Source organism: Ctenopharyngodon idella, chromosome 9, assembly GCF_019924925.1.
Source record: "Ctenopharyngodon idella isolate HZGC_01 chromosome 9, HZGC01, whole genome shotgun sequence".
Classification (NCBI taxonomy): Eukaryota; Metazoa; Chordata; class Actinopteri; order Cypriniformes; family Xenocyprididae; genus Ctenopharyngodon; species Ctenopharyngodon idella.
In genome coordinates, this window is record NC_067228.1 from 16042361 (window position 1) to 16061594 (window position 19234).

Here is a 19234-nt window from a genome sequence, read left to right on the forward strand (position 1 = left end):
ACAGTCTAATGCTGGTCTTTTAAACTTTCTATTCATCAGAGAATCATGAAAAAAAAAAAAAAACGTGTTTCACGGTTCTCGAAAAAATATTTAGCAGCAGTTTTCAGTTGATAATAATAAGAAGTGTTTCTTAAGCACCAAATCGGCGTATTAGAATGATTTCTGAAGGATCATTTGACTGAAGACTGGAGTAATGATGCTGAAAATTCAGCTGTATTAAATTGTAATAGTATTTCACAATATTGCTATTTTTACAGTATTTTTAATAAATGCAGCCTTGGTGAATACTAGAGACTTATTTCAAAAACAATAAAAAGCTCAAACTTTTGAACAGTAGTGCATACATTTTACCTCAGGCATAATGCTAGACATTTTTCATTGTTTTTGAGGAAACTTTACAATTATTCAGACTCATATTCATGACATAATGAAAAATTCTCTTTGGCATAGGTTCCTGCTGTCAAAAACTTATGAAAGGGACATGGAAACCTTAAAACTTTGAAGTACCTGTCCTGTACAGTGAAATGTATGTAAGGCTTGGAAGTAGAAGTCAAATCTTTCTTCTGAAGTATGTCTTACTGTCCTTAAAACTCCTGTATATCTGTCATTTGTATCAGTATGAAATAAAGAACGCAAGATGAAACTGAATAATACGGCAGACACATGCTCTTATTATGAATGTTCCTGATCCTTCTCTTCATTTCCCAGGATAACGTTCAGACGTTAACTGAATAATGCATGCAAAAGCATACATGTCACAAAGATATTAACTAGTGGCACTAAACAAAAGATATCATATTTCAGTCACCATCTCTAAAACATTTTCATCACACAAGTCAATCTTGTCTTGTGTATTGTTTAACTCAAGAATAACAATCCATGAAGTTGTCATGTGATTTACTTATTTCATTGTCTAGGACAATGAAAACGGAAATATCTATTTCCACTTCACCTCTATCCAGATTAATTGTGTCTCAGTTATTTCAGATAAGCACAATTGATGGATCCACCTGAATACAGCAGAGTTGTTAAATGAGAAACATAAATCTGTGTGCCAGTGTGCAGAATGCTGTTCAATGTTACCATGTCTTTTCCTCCTATTATTGATTGCTATAATGAATACTTGGATTCCGGCTTACTTTTATTACACCAATGCTGAATTTTGTCCTTTGAATAAAACCAGCCAGCTCCATTAAGAAATCGATGGCAGACTTCATTTGATATCGTCATTAGCAAGCTTTTATCATAACAGCAAGGAGATAAAGTATAACACCATAGTTCTCTTTCATCAAGTTTAACAACATAAGAAACATTTCCTAGAAAATCAAGAAATTAATCATTTTATCATGAAATGAACTACCATGTGAGATGTATTATCCTCAATACAGTCAATACAAAAATGACAAAGCATACACATCGAAGATATGATAAAGTTGCTTTTTATATATATTGTTTATTTTAAATCTTCAACATGTATCTCTAGCAACAGTTTGGACAGGGCATTTTCTGCTTCAGCATATCAGTCAATATCCATAAAGATTTACTGACTGGCCTTCACAAACACCAGACCTGAACACCTTTGGGATGAATTGGAACAGCGACTGTGAGCCAGACCCCATCGGCCAACATTAGCGTCTGACTTCACTATGTGCGTTTAAATGAGAGCAAATTTCTACAGCCATGTTCTCACATTTAGTGGAAAACCAGCTCTTAGGGAGGGCTGACTCCCCATTGATGTCCTTGATTTAGATTAAATGTAGAAGAAAGCAACAATATAATTGTGTATACTGGAAAGGGTGACCAAGAAACTGATTTAATTTCAGGTATAGTCCTTTGTGTAATATGCAATATGTACACACTGCAGCTAAATTCGGTTGTCAGTTCACCTTTTAGTGCTTAATCGCGTTCTGTACACACACAGTTCAGTAAAATACAGGTAGTGACAACCGCATTTACAGAAATTCTATGCAGTGTGTACGGAACCGAACTGAACAACTAGTTGTTAATGACGTTTTTAACGTTAATCGGAGATGTGTCTCCCTTCTGTATGCGCGGTGAATCACATGGAAAGCACAAGCCTTGACCATAGAGGCCTCGACTCATTCGAGTTGCCAGATCTTGCTAGTAAAATCGACCAAGCCCATAAGCCCGTAATAAACCGAAATAAATCCAAATGCTTTATGCTGAAAATAATACCAAAATATCGCGATTCATGTCTGCTCACTTTAATAGCTCCATAAACCCGTTCGTTTTATGAGACGAGCTTAAACAACAAGCCCAAAAACTCTTATAATGAGTGACCATGGCAACACAGAAAGAGCGCGCTCTGTTGTACAAGCATAAACAAAACACGACGCCTCCGTCGACTAGTTAGATTGCTGAAACAGTGTTTTGTCACTGTAATATTACTATATATATATACCATGGTGACATTCTGGCGTCTCTCGTGTTTGGTATCCAAGCTGTCAATCTTCGCATTTTCGAGAGTGAGTCGTGTTCCGTACACACATGTAATTATAATTTAGGGGATTCACTCATGCATTTAAATGCGATTGTCACTCCTGAAACTTACAGTGTGTACGTGGCCTAGAGTAGTCAGTAGAGTAATCAATACTGCCATTTTTAAAATTTCATATCTATGAATATTTCTGTAGTTACAGAAACTATAACCACCAAAAGATGTGACCATATGTATTCAAGGGAAGTACATTAAACCCATGGAAATGATCAGGAATGATCTCTGTTAATTCCAGAAATGCACACATGGGAAATAGGAAATGTGGGAGATTTGCACTCAGCATGGAATCGTGCCTTCATTTGGAATTGGCTTTACTTCTTCATTAAAAGGATTTAAAGGATTTTACCCCGATAATGTCACCCTAGTTTAAGACTTATTGTCTTAAAGCACAATCCCGTACAAAAAGATTTGGGAATTATTTACAGCATCAATGCCACATGCTTGTCGGAATAAATTAGGCATGGAAAGGTTTTGTAATGGCCACTCAGAAACTGCATTGGTACATGTATTCTCTATATTCATTGCATTCAGTTTTATAATTGCTTCTAATTTTTTTTTTCTTCACAGTAGCAAAAGTGAATTTTATCCTTGCTGATTTCACTACTATTGACAATGTGACTTGAACCACCCAATTTCAAGTTACTGATTCACATCTGAGACTTCCCAGTTTCTGATACTCCTGTCCAAGTACGAAGCACAATATGTCACTCAAACCAAAAGCTAGATTTTACAGAGTGAACAGAGTGAAACAGAATCCTGTTTGAAATGGAAATAAAATGTCTTTATTTTATATTGATTTGCTTTTTATATAAAAAGTACTTACATTTAATACATTTTTCTCCAAAATACAAGCAGCCAAACAACATATAAATCAAATACAAAATTATAAAATCTGTTGTATCTTAGTAGCTTCCCTTCTGAAAGTAACCGGTCACATCATTTAATTAATAATCTCTAAAATTCCCATGTAACAGTAACTTTGATTCTCTCTGGCGTCCATGACATGTCAAGAACGATCCGTGACCTATACGTGATATCTTGTCCTAGGTCTTTTGTCTAACAGTGATGGAGTCAGCTTTAATTTGCTTGATGAAGCCGGTGTAGCTGTATTGCTGAGCTCAAATGTTGCTTTAAGCAGGCAAAGTAGCAGAAAAGTAGCATGTCTTACACACAACTACCAGATTGTAGTTTAATGACCATCAAACAGATATCAGCTTCGTAAAGATGTCGCCAAACCGTAGACAGGACGGCACTTGGTCAATATTTCCATTCAGTGCTGAGCTATCCCAGCATGCCACATGGTTGGGTTTCATACACATGGTTCATAATTGCAGCATTTTTCTGGGTGGTGGAAATGAAAAAATTACTTCATGAAGCAAAAGTAAACAACACTGGATAGATATAAACTCATTTCTTCAATAAGAACTGACTGAAGTCAAGTGGTAGACTTATGTAGCCCTATGTTGTTGAAGAAAGCCGTAGGGGGAAATAAAGAATAAAATCTTACATGAATATAACAAAAACCCTTTAAATGGCACAAATATGGCATTTCTAGCATAATTAAATATGATAAATGAGGTTAATACTATACGAAATGAAAACTTTCACAGTGTAATGTGAAGTAAACACTAGAAAGAAAAAAGGCAAAAGCTGTCATGATTGCCCCAAGGCAACGTACTTAAAATTTAGGAAGAAATAAACACCAATTAAAAGAAAAAGATTTTGCTGTTATAATTTCGTTAACTGTTCACAATGTGCAAATGAGCAGTTGTGTGTCACATGTGCAGTACAACAAAACAGTTAAAAAAAAAAAAAATAGATGGACAAGTATGACTCCAAATATCGCAACGGACATAAAGGCGCAATGCTGATGTTGCCAATAAACCAAATATAAACAAGATATCTGAACCTGATAGGAAATAGAAAATTTTTTGTTTTCCTTGTGTTTTATACATTTTGTACATTTAAGTAAAAAAAGAGTACAAAGTGTAGTCAGGCTATGCGGCGGTTTCTCGAATCGTCCCCTCAAGTTTCTTTGGGAGTAGCTCTCTCCTTTCGTCAATGTTGAGGACTGGTTTGCGACAGTTCTGACCATCGAGGTACATCTTTGCGTACATCGGATTGGAGTAGTTCATTGGCTGTTTGGAGAGATAATTGATGAAAATTGACATTCAGTTGACATTCACACTCCCAGAATTCATTTTTTTAAAGAAAAACTTATATGAATAATAATAATAAAAAAAAAACTGTCTAAAAATGAATGATAATTCATTAAATAAAACATGTTAAACATACTACAAAAATGAAATAAATTGAACACAAGTTGTGCAGGAATAAAGTTGGTTCAAGGAGTTGCTTCCACTGCAGCCGGAGTAAAAAGTGAATACAGTAGTATCATTTGGATTGGTGCTTTGAAAGCATATACAATCATGCTTATGGTGACATGCTGATGTCAGCAAAGGATGATAAATATAATATAAGCTTCACTCACAACCCCATCAACCTCACCTCCCGCATAAATGAACCACTAAAAACGAGAAACATGAGAAACACAGCAGAAGTTGAGCCATAAAGCCATGCACTTACTATCACACGTCACACCACATGCATGCAAAAATGTCATTTAGAATGACTGTGATTCGCTACATAATTGAGACAAAGGAGCCCAAGGCGTTCACCTGTCCAGGTATTATTTCCTTAGGGACAGAATGAATATTCAGCGTGCAAGGGTCACTGGATTTTACACACCAGCCCTGGAACACACACAGTTGCCCCAGCATGCAGTCGACATTTAGAACGTCATTGTCACTAAACAACATCAATGTAACGCTGCTATTTAGAGAGAAACATTTTCATAATACGAAACAAACAATCAGTACGTAGCAAGAAAAACCGAGCGCGTATTGTTACTGCCATTTTAGCATTGCTTTTAAAAGAGTTTTTAGAAACAGATGTCAGTTATTTCTTTTCAAGGGGAAAAATATAATGTTTGCAGCTTTAATGAGGCAAACTTGCAAGGTAGTGAAATTAGTGAATGTTTTTCACTGGTATCTTGGGTGAGAGGATGCAGGCAAAAGATAAAAGCCCTGGTGTAAAGCAACAGTTAAAGGGTTAGTTCACCCACAAATGAAAATCCTGTCATTAATTACTTACCCTCATGTCGTTCCACACCCGTAAGACCTTCGTTCATCTTCAGAACACAAATTAAGATATTTTTGATAAAATCCAATGGCTCAGCGAGGCCTGCATTGACAGCAAGTTAATTTACACTTTCAAACACCCAGAAAGGTAGTAAAGTTATATTTAAAACAGTTCATGTGACTATAGTGGTTCAACCTTAATGTTATGAAACAACGAGAATACTTTTTGTGCGCCAAAAAAACACAATAACGACTTTATTCAACAATATCTAGTGATGGGCGATTTCAAAACACTGCTTCATGAAGCTTCGAAGCTTAACAAATCTTTTGTTTCGAATCAGTGGTTCGGAGCGTGTATCAAACTGCCAAAGTCAAGCCTCCCAGTGGTGAACCATTGAAATTTGAAACACTTATGATGTAACGAAGCCTTGTTTACTAAAATCATGTGACTTTGGCAGTTTGAGATCATTTGATATACGCTCTGAACCACTGATTTGAAACAAAAGCTTCGTAAAGCTTCGAAGCTTCAAGAAGCAGTGTTTAGAAATCGCCCTTCACTAGATATTGTTGAATAAAGTCGTTATTTTGTTTTTTAGGGCACAAAAAGTATTCTCGTTGCTTTATAATATTAAGGTTGAACCACTGTAGTCACATGAACTGTTTTAAATATATCTTTACTAGCTTTCTGGGCATTTGAAAGTGTAAATTAACTTGCTATCAATGCAGGCCTCATTGAGCCATCGGATTTGATCAAAAACATCTTAATTTGTATTTCGAAGATGAACGAAGGTCTTATGGGTGTGGAACGACATGAGGGTGAGTAATTTATGACAGAGTTTTCATTTTTGGGTGAACTAACCCTTTAATATTACATATTTTCACTAATTCAACAGATATTTTACAGGAGAGAACAGAAACATGTTCTTTCTGGATCTACCACATTGTTATTTATGGATACACATCATCAACCTCTGAGATTTCTTGGGGGTGTAAAATATTCCAACACAAACCTTGTGGGGATCGAGTGTGAAATTTGGTTTAAGAAGGCTTCCAGCATCTGCGTGGTTGTCATGGTCCACCTCATACATGTTGTAAGACGGATTGCCTATCTCCACATTAATGCCTCCATTAGTTATGGGCTGCCGTTGTACGCGTTTCCCCCTGCGACAGAGAAGTGCTTGAAATAGCTGCAGATGGCTGAAGACTACATTGTTTATATGTTCTGTGCATTTTTGAACATATAGTCAAAAAACTAAGTGACTATTACTAGTCAAATCAAAAAGTACCTTTGTCGCCTTCTGCAGATGAAGACACCTGTAACCACTGTAGTAATCAGAATGACCAGCAGGACCAACGGCACAATGATAGCTATACTTCCTGTTTCACACAAGAAAAAAGCCAGAAGCGAAAAGCTACTATTAAGCCTATTTCCCCAGGTGTCTATGCAGGTGGAACAGGAAATTATTAGATACTCCATCACAGCAAAATTAAATAAACACTACTGCAGCTGAAAAGATATTGAACCAATATTTAACAAGAAGCTCAGATGTATATTCAGATGTGTCGTCTGACTGATGAAATAACAGTTCTTTTCATTTTAATAATTCAAGGACTGAATCCTTATTGAATTAGGAGAGGAGAGCTCTTTATAAAGCGTGAAAGCTCTCTGCATCGCTCACCTCCAGCTGTGTTATCGGAGCGGCTGCTCTTGGGGGCCGGCCTCTCACACTGCGTCCCCGACCAATTAGCTGAGCATCTGATTTAAAACAACAGAGTCAAAACAAACAGAAGGCAAGTCAGAAAAAAGAAGAAACGGCTGACAGTTTTGAAATAAAAAACAGTTTTTCGGGCATTGCAGAGCGAATTTAAACAGACAATGGCCTAAAACCTACTTCAAGGAATAGTTCAAACAAAAGTACAATTTGTTATCATTTACTCATAAAAAGCCTTAAAACTAAACTAAACTAAACCAATAAACATTATATATACTGTCCTGGTCAAAAGTTTGTTTTTGAAAGAAGTCTCTTATGCTCACCAAGGCTGCATTTATTTAATGAAGATTACAGTAAAAAAAAAAAAAAAAAACAGTAATACTTTGAAATATCATTACAATAAAACATTCTATTTGTATAGATTTAAAAATGTAATTTATTCTTGTGATGGCAAAGCTGAATTTTCAGCAGCCATTACTTCAGTCTTCAGTGTCACATGATCCTTCAGAAACCATTTTAATATGCTGATTTGGTGCTCAATTATTATTCATGCTCAATTATAGTAGTCAACATTTGAAGTGGATCAAAAAAGTTCATCAAAGTTGTCCTAAGACAAGATGGGTATTGCATTTTGGTTTTAGGACAACTTTGATGAAAGGTTTTGATCCACTTCAAAAGTTGACTAGTGTATTAATATTGGTTCTTATTATTATCAATGTTAAAAAACAGTTTTACTGCTTAATACTTTTGTGGAAACAACAGTAATTTTTTTTCAGGATTCTTTGATGAATAGAAAAGTATTTATTTGAAATAGAAATTTTGTAACATTATAAGTGTCTTTACTGTCACTTTTGATTAATTTAATGCATTCTTGCTGAATAAAAGTATTAATTTCCTTTTTTTAAACCATACTTACCCCAAACCTTTGAATGGTAGTAGCATATCACGGTTTCCACAAAAATATGAAGCATTTTCAATATTGATAATAATACGAAATTGCTCTTGAGCACCAAATCAGCATATTAGAATGATTTCAGTTCTTTTAAATTGTAATATTTCACAATATTACTGTTTTTACTGTATTTTTTTTTTATTAAACAAATGCAGCCTTGGTGAGCATAAGAACCTCTTTAAAATATTTATATTGTCATTTTCGGGACTATCACTTTAAGAGTAGGCAAATGTGCAGTGCAAACAAACCAAAAACACTCATTAAAGTGAGCAGTAAAGCGGAAAGAAAATCATGAATCATCTTATTTGTAAATGTAAGCAGTCCAGTGGGGGTCATGTTTATGATTAAACAGATGTTTGATGTTTATCTATCAGAGGATGATATGAGGGTGAAGACTGGATCTTGCACATTAAAACTGTACACTATAAAACAAACTAAGTGTGGTCACATTTAATTGTCTGACTACATTCATTCTTCCCTAAGCAGACACTGTACAGGATGTTAGAAAAATAAAACAGGCAAAAAGCACACGGAGAGAATCCTGAAGGTGGAGAGCTGCACAGAATGGGATGTGTGTTCTTGAGGATGGTAGGATCATGGGAAGTGGTCAGGGTAAATCAATTGGATGGATGGAACCTGGTGGAGATGAAATGTCTATATCAGGTGAACAGTTGGACCTACTTGCATCGAGGTTTGTTAAGGGCAGTTATTGTGCATATCCCTTCATTCTGACAGTAGTAATCGCAGGGATTGGCCAGCTCATCGCAACGCTGGTTCTTGAACCCTGCCGTGCAGCTGCAAGACATCGTAGTGAGGTGAGGACAGTAAGATGTGAAATAAGTGTGCAGAACTGAAAAAAAGTGCATGATCTGTACAGTAGGAGCAAGTGTCTGGTCATGTCTTTCTTATAGTTTCAGGATCCTTCATGTTTTATATGCATTTCACTGCAGGGCTTCTAGAATTCAAACTTTTCAATGATTTTTCCTTTTGTTTACTGTAAAGGCTAGTTTTTCTTAGAACTTGCTGGGTGGATATGTCTGAAAGACTCTCAATAGAAAACTGATGTTTTAGAAGTTTTTCCTCTACATACACTCTCACAATGAGCATTGTCTAGCCATTGAAATATTCCAGAAAAGGGCAGACAAAATCATATACATTGAAGATATTTCCATGAATGTAAAATGACTCAAAATCCCCTGGTCCTTACAGATTTTCAATAACCATGGGACCCCTAATGATTTGTAACACTGAAGCAAGCATTTTCTATAAAGATGCTTTGAAACTATACAAGTAAACTTGAATTGAATTGAACTGAATTGAATTTAGGAGTTTCGGACCATGATGCTGTAGGTTGCATTTTTATTATTATTATTATTATTTTTTTTATTTATGAAAACAATCCAAACTTCAGAGTTTGTACAGTATATCACATTCAGTTGCATTTTATTTTGTGATTTCACTGGAACGGTGAGCGATGAGCAATAGAGAGGTAAAGCCTGTGCCTGAGCCAGTCTCAGGTTGACAGATGAGTTAATCGCAGATATCTAGGGGGGACAGCGATGGAATTGTAAATGTGTTGTGAATTTCCAAGTTGGCAGCTACAATAGCAAGTCAAAATAGTCTCTCCAAGACTGCTGCTTTCTCCAGCATGTATATATATATATATATATATATATATATATATATATGGAATTAAAAATTGGAAACATGCTTTATGTTTCCTTCTTGTCAGGTTGTCTGAGCATCATGAGAGCAAATAAGTAAAAAACTTTGCCATCCCAAATGTATGATTCTAGGCTTTGTTAAGGAATTAATTTAAATTATATTCATTTCAGGTCAACTATCATGACTTCTTGGCAGATGCAGATCCATCATTCCATACATTTCCTGTGACTCAGAGCCAGTGAATGAAATACATTATCGGGACATCACAATAAAGAAAGAGAGAGATCATTTGCATAGAAATTGATTCCATTCTCTCGATTATGCCAGTCGTTGCCACAAATGCCATATAAACTGAACAGAGCATTTGACGATTTTCAAAACAACCATTTACAACCTGTTTAGGTTTGGAGACTGAATAAAACTGGTGATAATTTAATGCTTGCTAACCACCACGCTTCAAAGAGCATCCGTTATACATGCCTTCTGTCACAATCTGTGTTTGCAGTTAATAAAATCTGATGGGAACAAAAAGAATGATAACTGTAAATATCTTGTATAGGAAAAGATGGTCAGGAGGTGTAAGTAGTATGGGAAATAATTAAGGAATATTTAACTTCATCCATTTATTGGGGTCTTTACGCATAATTATATAACAGAATTATAGCAAATGAAGACAACAGGACCTCATGATCCACTGTGAGATTCTTCAAAGCAGGACTTTAGCATTTGCAATTAAAAGTGAAAGTGATGTGACGTGTAGCACACATACACACACCCGGAGCAATGGGCAGCCATTTTTGCTCTGGCACCCGAGGAGTGATTGGGGACTAGGTGCCTTGCTCAAGGACACCTCAGTTGTGGGTAATGAGAGTGGAAGAGAGCACTTTTCATTCACTCCCTCCACCTACATTTCCCTACCAGTACTTAGGCTCGACCCAGCAACCTTCGGGTTACAAGTCCGACTCTCTCACCATTAGGCCACAACTGTCCAATTAAAAAGTATTGTGGAAAATTATGAGTGCACAAGTGCATGACATTGGACACTCAATTTGCATAAAGTTTTGCATTGAGCTGCACTGTTTCAAGTGTATATTTAGTGTAACCATATACACTAGATGCATTTAACACTGAATTGTTGCATTTCTAAAAATCTAAAAAAAATCTGATTATTTCTATAAATTAAAGTTATCAGATTATTAGAATTGATTTTCTAAATTCAGCTTTTACCTTGTATTGTGATTATACAGTCTAAATAAATAAATAAAATTTACTTAAAATGTTACTTACAAAATTTAAAATAATTTAATTTAAAATAAGTAAAATAAAAAAATGTACATGTGGAGCCCTGCAAACCAAGGTGTTGAAACACTTTTGATTCCGTGAATACTTGCAGCACAAAAGTGAAATTCTTCAAATCAAAGTGTTTTTCACTGGTCACAGCTAAAAGCTTTGTGGCCTTTACTACCTCTATTATCAACATCCTAAACACATGGTGCTCTGCAAGCAGCCACTGCCTTCAACAGCTCCTGATCTTGCAATAGAAAAGCAAATTTATTCTCGACAAAACAACTTGTCAGGCTTTCAAAATGTATCCATTCCTGCCCGCCAAACCAAACCGAGCAGGACTCCAGCTGTTCTCAGGATGCCGTCCCAATATACACAAGTCCACAGGGTAGACATTCTGTCAGCAGCTTGTGCGTTGTGTGAGCCTAACCTAAACTTTATCAATGCAAAGCCAGAAAAAAAGAAAGAAAGAAAGAAAGAAAGAAAGAAAGAAAGAAAGAAAGAAAAAAAACCTGGCAACAAAACATCATGCCCAGTGATGACAGCTTAAAAGCCATGATTTTACATTAATAATTAAACAGTACTGTTTAATAAAACGTGAGATTTCTCATACACAGAGGACCTTTCACATGATTTGTGCGAACGTTCCTTCTCTTTGTGCTGAAGCTCTGACACGAATCAAGTCAAAGGGACTTTATGCATTCATAACAGTTTCAGCTATATATCTAATAGTCCAGATGATTTAATAAAAAAATTAAACATATATCAAAAGTTTGGGGCAAGTAATATTAAATAAAATAAAATAAATTATTACTTTTGTTCAGAAAGGATTAAATTGATCAAAAGTGGCAGTTAAGACATTTATAATGTTTCATTTATGACTTTCATTTTATATTAATGCTGTTCTTTTATATACATCAAAGAATTCTGAAAAAAATGTATCACAGTTTCCACAAAAATACTAGGCAGCACAACTGTTTTCAACGCTGACAATAATAAGAAATGCTTTTTGAGCACCAAATCAGCATATTAGAATGATTTCTGAAGAATCATGTGACACTGAAGACTAGAGAAATGTTCCCATCACAGAAATAAATTACATTTTAAAATGTATTAAATTGCAATAATATATCACAATATTTCTGTTACTGATCAAATAAATGCATCCTTGGTGAGCACAGGAGACCTGCTATCAAAAGCATTAAAACTTCTTACCGACCCCAAACTTTTGAACAGTACTATATTTGGTAGTTCAGATTATTCATTCTCAGGCTTGCTGTAATTTGATTTTTAACCAAATGTAGGCTTTTAGGCATATAAGAGCTTATTATTCCTTTGTGCCTTTTCAAGTCTGTAAAACTAAGTGTCAGTGTAGAGCCCCCCCCACCAAGATCATTTTGGGTACCACTGATGGGAAACTTAGTCTCTCAGATCTGTAGAAATTTTCTAAATTAATGGTAAGGCTTCCAAGGCTAAGCGCCATGTGGGTTTAATAGCCGGGTATTGGAATGTGGACAAAAGGAGGCACTTAGTCATTCTTACTGGCAGAAGGGTAGGCTGGTGTCGGGATCCAGATGACAGGTGCCTCCGTTATAGCAGTAGCCGTCGCACAACTGGCAGCTGGAGGCAATTCGACCGCTGGTACAGCTAGCAGAAAGAGAACAATTTGAGCTAAAAATGTGATTGTTACATAGACCGAAGAGTCATTTCAGTGGAAACTTACAGGTGTCCAATCCTGTGTCCTGCAGAGTTTAGCTCCAACCCCAATTAAATACACCTGAACAGCTAATCAAGGGCTGTGTCCGAAACCATAGTGGACGTTATCAAGTGCACTCATTCAATTCCACCTCGGAGGTGCGTTCCATTTTGACCATAAGTGGACTTCACAGGGTATTCCACCATCTTAAGTGAGATTCCAATCGGAAGAGAGCAAACATGTTCAGTTCAAAGGGAACTGCGAGAGTCGTGTGCTGAATGAATTCCCACGTCTGACCAGAAGATGGCGCCCACACTTGAATCATCCATCCATCCATTTTCCAAACCGCTGGTCCAATGTGGATACAGCGTAATATCATACAAGTATGAATTCCTTTTTAATTGGTTATTAAATTGTTTAATTAAGGTTTACAGATAGTTTCCAAGACCTTCTTACTATTGGAGCTGCCAGTTTGCTAAGTTTTAAATGATTATTAAACAGCAAACACAAAGTATGCAAAATCGGCAGCCCTTCCAGCACAATCAGTGTCTGAATTCGCTCACTCCTTTTCATTCACTCCCTCAAATGAACTATATTTGTGGACTAATGTAGGGAATAGTGCATGAGGGTATAGGGGCAATTTCAGACACAGCCAAGGTCTTACTAGACAGAATAAAAACTTCCAGGCAGGTGTGTTGAGGCAAGTTGGAGCTAAACTCTGCAGGACATTGGCCCTCCAGGACTGAGTTTGGACACCCCTAGGCTAACCTATAAATAAATGACATAAATTAGGCTTTGTATTATTATGAGCTACATGAATGTTCACCACTGTTGCTGGAAATGTATTATCCTGGATACAATCATATTTTGCAGAATGAGAATAATTGAAGGCACAACATCAATTCTGAAGTTAATTTGCTTAAGATAAATATTGATTTTTAAAGATAAAACATGCAATTTCCTTGCCAATACCATCACCAAACAGAAAAGTTTAAAAATTACTTTTTCAAACAGGTTTGAAATCTCACTTTTGATACGTCTACAAGTAGTCTTGCCTAAAAAACATACATACAATATTATAGCAATATCAAAAAACAGCCAACTAACTTGCATGCCACATCTCCTGTATCTCCATTAATGATACATGGGGCTCCATGGCAACGCAGGCACTTGTCGACATCACACTTGATCCCTTCATAGCGAGCCGGGCACACACATTCAACGTGCCCTGATCCGGACAGCGTACACGCCTTGGAATTGACGCAGTGGTGATGACAGATATCTGACATGGAAAAAAAACAGAAAAAAAAAAACACAAGATATGCCCCTAATTAAGATACAAGTGCACATTTCTTTCATATTATGCTCAAGTTTAATTAGAATTTTACAAAGCTTTAATGAGACTTAATTAGCCGCATCAGTCTACTGGTACTAAGATGAAAATGCGTCACCCCTTGGGTACAGTGCACTAAAAATGCATTACGGGTGCACAGATTAAATTGTTTTGCAACAAATTATAATAACAAAGACTTTATAACAGCAAATATTTTATCAGCAAAACACAGAAACACCTCAAGGTTGTTACAGCAGCATTTAGAAAACCTCTTTGGGCACAGATCGTTCACATGCTGGTAAATGCCCTTTTGAGTCAAATACAGTATTTACTTTTTTGGGGGCTTTTTTGTTGCTGTTGCCAGCTGTGGAAAGAAAATGTAACAGTTGTTCCAATAACCACAATTTAGTGACTGGTCTTCTATGTTAAAATACAACTCAAGAGAAAATCCCACTCTGAAGATCATAACATTTTCTCCACAGTTCGTTCTTTCTGTTTCACTTGGTACTTGAATGATTTAAACAAGCAATATGGATTATGATGATGCTGAATGGGTGGGCACAACTGTGGGTGTAATTATCTGCCATGAGAATCACTGACCTATCGAATTGAAATGTAGTTGCTGACCATTTCTGCTAGCTACAGTACAAGCAATCTCTTACAATACTTACGATACAGACAGCGGTCACCCGTGTACTCTGCCAAGCAGCGGCACACTGGCTGGTTTCCAGGGCTTACATCACATGTTCCTCCATTCAGGCAGTAATTATCACAGACCCGCCTCTCGCAGTTAGGACCGGTGAAGCCTGTCATGCAGCGGCAAGTAGGTTTCCCTATGATTGGAGTAGGAAAATGTGTCCACATTAAGAAGAAATGGCCATAAAGTATTAACACTAGTAGCAGACGTGATCATTTTATTCTCAAGTTTTACCACTAAAACTTGTAGAGAATGTGAGCTGTTTGCTGAAGGCAATTTCAGCAGAGAGGCCATGAGAAAGGTATCTTTTTTCAATAGGCAATTTATACTTTAAACTGTACTAGATTCTGCAAGAACCATATGCTGACTACTGATGTGAAGCTGACTAAAAACAGCTTTAACAGCAACTAAATGAACCAAGCTCTACCATGAAAATAACTTGCATCAAAAGATTTAGTGTAAAAATTCCCAGAATATAAAAAAAAAAAATGGTTAATGGGATAATTAGGGGAATTTTAATTTTAATTTCTTGAATTATATTTTATATGTAGATACCTATGCAGCATATTAGTATTATAAAGAATGGTTAGTAGTTTCAAAACACCATGCTCGAAGACAAAGGATCATAAACTTTCCCTCGAAAAAGTTAAAATTACCATTGGCTCACTGACCCCCCCTGGAGGTGTGGCATCTTTATGGTTTAAAAGATCACAATCACAAGATAATGCTGATTTTGAGTAATTCTGACATGAAGATGATGCTGAGCTAGAAGACTTCTAAGGACCCCCTAAGTTTGTGCCAGGCTGCAGCCACGTCTTTCCATTCATCAAAGATCCTCTGAATCACACTGGTTCTCTCTCATCAAGACAACTTTAGGAAAGATCAACTGGAGCCTCAACAAATTGCATCAGGACACTTTTATTCAAAAAATGCAAATATCAAACTTAGTCTCGTTATTTGATACTTTAAGTATCCCCTACCCCTTTTAAAGGAGGAGCCCTACAGTTTAGATTCAATAAATGGTGTTGAGTTTTGAGTTCACATGACCTCAACAAACTAAACATCTGTATTTATAGTTATGAGCAAAGCAGTCAGTAACTATATTCTTTTAAATAACAATAACTGCATCTCACTCGGTCATTAACAATCACCAGAGAACATTATAAATTGTGTCAAATTTCAGAGGATTCTGATGTTGAGAATAATTGCTTTCTTGCATGCTTCATCAGTCATTTGATTGAATATGATAGATTAAGCTGTAATATGACACTCTTGACTAATTTTAATTGAGGTGCATACACAAACACTGCTGATTTTGTCATCAGCAATCTTTTATAAGTTTCTACTTTTGGGATCAAAATGCTAGATTTTTTTAAAACGAATACTTAATTAAAACAGATCAATGGTACATTAGCATGCAAACCAGAGTCCATAATAATGTCTTGAATAATTTTAGATAATAACAATTATTGCTAGCTCACACACTGCCACACATTTTTGGTTACAGATGTCTTCCTTAAAAATAATAAATAATTTAGAAAAAACTTCAATGAAACTGCTGGGTATGTATGAATAAATGTAATGATTATAAGGCCATTTAAATACTTCATATCTCAAACTGAGGCAAATAATTCAGTCATGTATTAAAATCTACACAAAGCCACAAAGCTTCAAAGTTTATTACCGAGAGGTGAGCCAGTGCACGTGCCTCCGTTTAAGCAGTAATCTGTACAGTGGTTGACTTCACAGCGTTCCCCAGAGAAACTGGGCCAGCAGTAACAGCGCCAGTCTCCTTTTTCATTGGCCATGCAACGTCCTCCATTCTCACAGGCAGGTCGACACAGCTCACCTTTATCACATTGAAATAAATTTATATATATATATATATACCCCCCCCCAAAAAACAAACAAACAAACAAACAAACAAAAAAACAGCAGGCTTAGCAAAGAACAAAGCAGTGAGCAGCCCTACAGTAAAGTAAGGCTTCAGACCTGAGACAATGGGGTCAATACAAGAGCCATTGACCAAGGTCTTCCCCTCTGGACAGGTGCAGCTGGCCCCGGTTGGACTGAGCAAGCACATAAATTCACAGGTCATCCGTAGACAGGGATTGGCCACTGAATACAAAAAAGATAAAGCGTACATTTAACTTGGAAGGTACAATAACATTTAGATAAATCATTGCTAAACTTCAGTTTAAAATCATTACAATTAAATAATTAAAAATAATGAATAAATTATTAAAAATTAATAAATAAAATAATACAATAGTTAGTTGTGTCATACATATTGCACTCAATCCTGTTATCACATCAATTTATCTATTACAATTATAAAAAATAGCATTCCTATTACCCATTCTGGCTTTTTTGTTTTGATGTTTATTTAAATTATTTTATTGCTAGGAAAATACATAAATCACAAAAATATCTGGATTTTTATCCAAAACTGAGAGTTGAAAAAAAAAAAAAAAAAAAAAAAAAAAAATAGAAATTTTAATATTTACTTATAATAATATTGAGGTTGATGATCAAAATTCTAAAGGCTAACCCTTCTTTCACTGACTAATTATTGAAAAAAATAAATTCACGTCCTATTTTGTACTCTATTTGTAGAAAGTGTCATCTAAAATTTTTACAGTTTATTTATTTAATTTCTCAAAGCATCTCATCGAACTGGCAGCTCAAAAGTTGCAGATTTGAAAGCCATTGCTCAAAGATGCCGGCAGTATAAGGGAACATCTGTCTTCAATCTTCAATCTTTAGTGTTTTGCTGAGGACATCAAACCTATACTTTTAGCTTTCGCTGCCAGTGCAGAAGTCTCTCCAGCAGGCTAGATCTCTGACTTTAATGAGTCAGTAGGGACTGGCTCAGCTGCCCCTCACTACAAAACCACCAGAACAGAAATATCTTTTCGTGAGGTTGTGAGGCCATTAACACAACCACATAACAAAGAGTAACTAAGACCGACAGCAGAGGCGGACTGCTTCTGAGAAGACAGCATATTAGAAAGCCGACGCCTGTGGCAGTCACAAATTCTATGCATAGGGGAGACAAATTAAATGGGTGTTACATTACAGTAGTGAGCTGTACTAATTTTTGAAGAGTGTTATTTGTCTCAATGAGGTGCACAGAACACTAATGAAGAAATCATGTGCCAGATTTACTAAACGGGGCAAATTAGCGTGAGAGCGCAATTCCACAAATGCGTTGATGGGAGTGGCAAGTTTTGCAAGTGATCTACTGCTGACACGCAAATTAAAGAACACAGACGCAGTCAAATCATTTACATAATGACCAACGCAACCTACCAAGAGCAGCGCAAATTAACATTAAGCAGAACTGATGCTCATCAGGTGTGGGTCGACACAGGCGCAACTTGTTATGTGTAATATACGGATAGCGCCTTCCTCTGGCAATCCAAAGGAATTATTACGAGTGGAAAATATTTTCTCCGCGTTGCGTGATTCATTTAAATACTCTCCTCCCTTAAGTTTTGCGTCTGAAAGGAAACTCCTACAAATGCATATGCAATAAGATCAGCCGCATAAACAACTCAGTCCACGCCTTATCAGCGCTAATTTTGCAGTGCGTGTCTTTAGTAAATCCTGGCAGTAGTTTTTTAACGCCAAAAGAGGGTTTGCGCTGGCGCAAGCTGTTAGTAAATCTGGCCCCATGTGTTTGCCTCAGGTTAAAAAAAAAAAAAATAAAAAAAAATAAAAAAATCATGCATTTCTTTGTTTCAAGAAATTGTAGCTGTATAAACAAAAACTCCGGCAATTTACAGGACACTAGAACAGTCTCAAAATACTGTGCATGTAACTGATGAAGGATTTCACTCTGACCTTCAAAACACTGCAAAAGAATTTTCTTTCAAAACCCGGTAAAAGCGGCAAGTCTGAATCTATAAAAAAATCTTTTAAAGATCCACAAAAATAACTCTTATAAGTGAACAATTTCATCATTCTCCAAGGTAATAAAAAGCAAAAAGCACTAAATAGAAAACATTTAGAGAAAATGTGTTCTCTTACCATCCTGCTGCTTGAAACGATGAGAGATCAGGACATTTGTTGTTTTTTCAATACCCAGATTCAGAGGTTCAATGTTCTTTTTCCCATATTTGTGTATTCTGAAAACTTCATTTTTCAGTCCTGTTCCATAAATGTAATCCTCAAAAATATCTATTCTGTACGGTTGCGATATTCCTGTGCAAGCATGACGTGAAGCAATGAGATT

General features: G+C 36.1%; 1 protein-coding gene across 9 annotated transcripts in view; it reads right to left on the minus strand.

Moving 5' to 3' along the window:
• Window positions 1-3272: 3272 nt before the first annotated feature.
• Window positions 3273-19234, minus strand: part of lrp1bb (low density lipoprotein receptor-related protein 1Bb) — a 308080-nt gene continuing 292118 nt past the window's right edge. For 6 of the 9 annotated variants that reach the window (XM_051905644.1, XM_051905650.1, XM_051905649.1 and 3 more), the window contains 12 exons: window positions 19030-19203; window positions 16990-17115; window positions 16682-16846; window positions 14972-15133; window positions 14075-14249; window positions 12814-12918; window positions 9004-9117; window positions 7338-7414; window positions 6945-7035; window positions 6669-6819; window positions 5197-5271; window positions 3273-4656 (listed from right to left, as the gene is read on the minus strand). In XM_051905644.1, coding sequence (XP_051761604.1) covers window positions 4516-4656; window positions 5197-5271; window positions 6669-6819; window positions 6945-7035; window positions 7338-7414; window positions 9004-9117; window positions 12814-12918; window positions 14075-14249; window positions 14972-15133; window positions 16682-16846; window positions 16990-17115; window positions 19030-19203 — 1556 coding nt within the window. In that variant the 3' untranslated portion in view covers window positions 3273-4515. The other 3 variants (XM_051905646.1, XM_051905648.1, XM_051905647.1) reach the window with 3 other exon arrangements.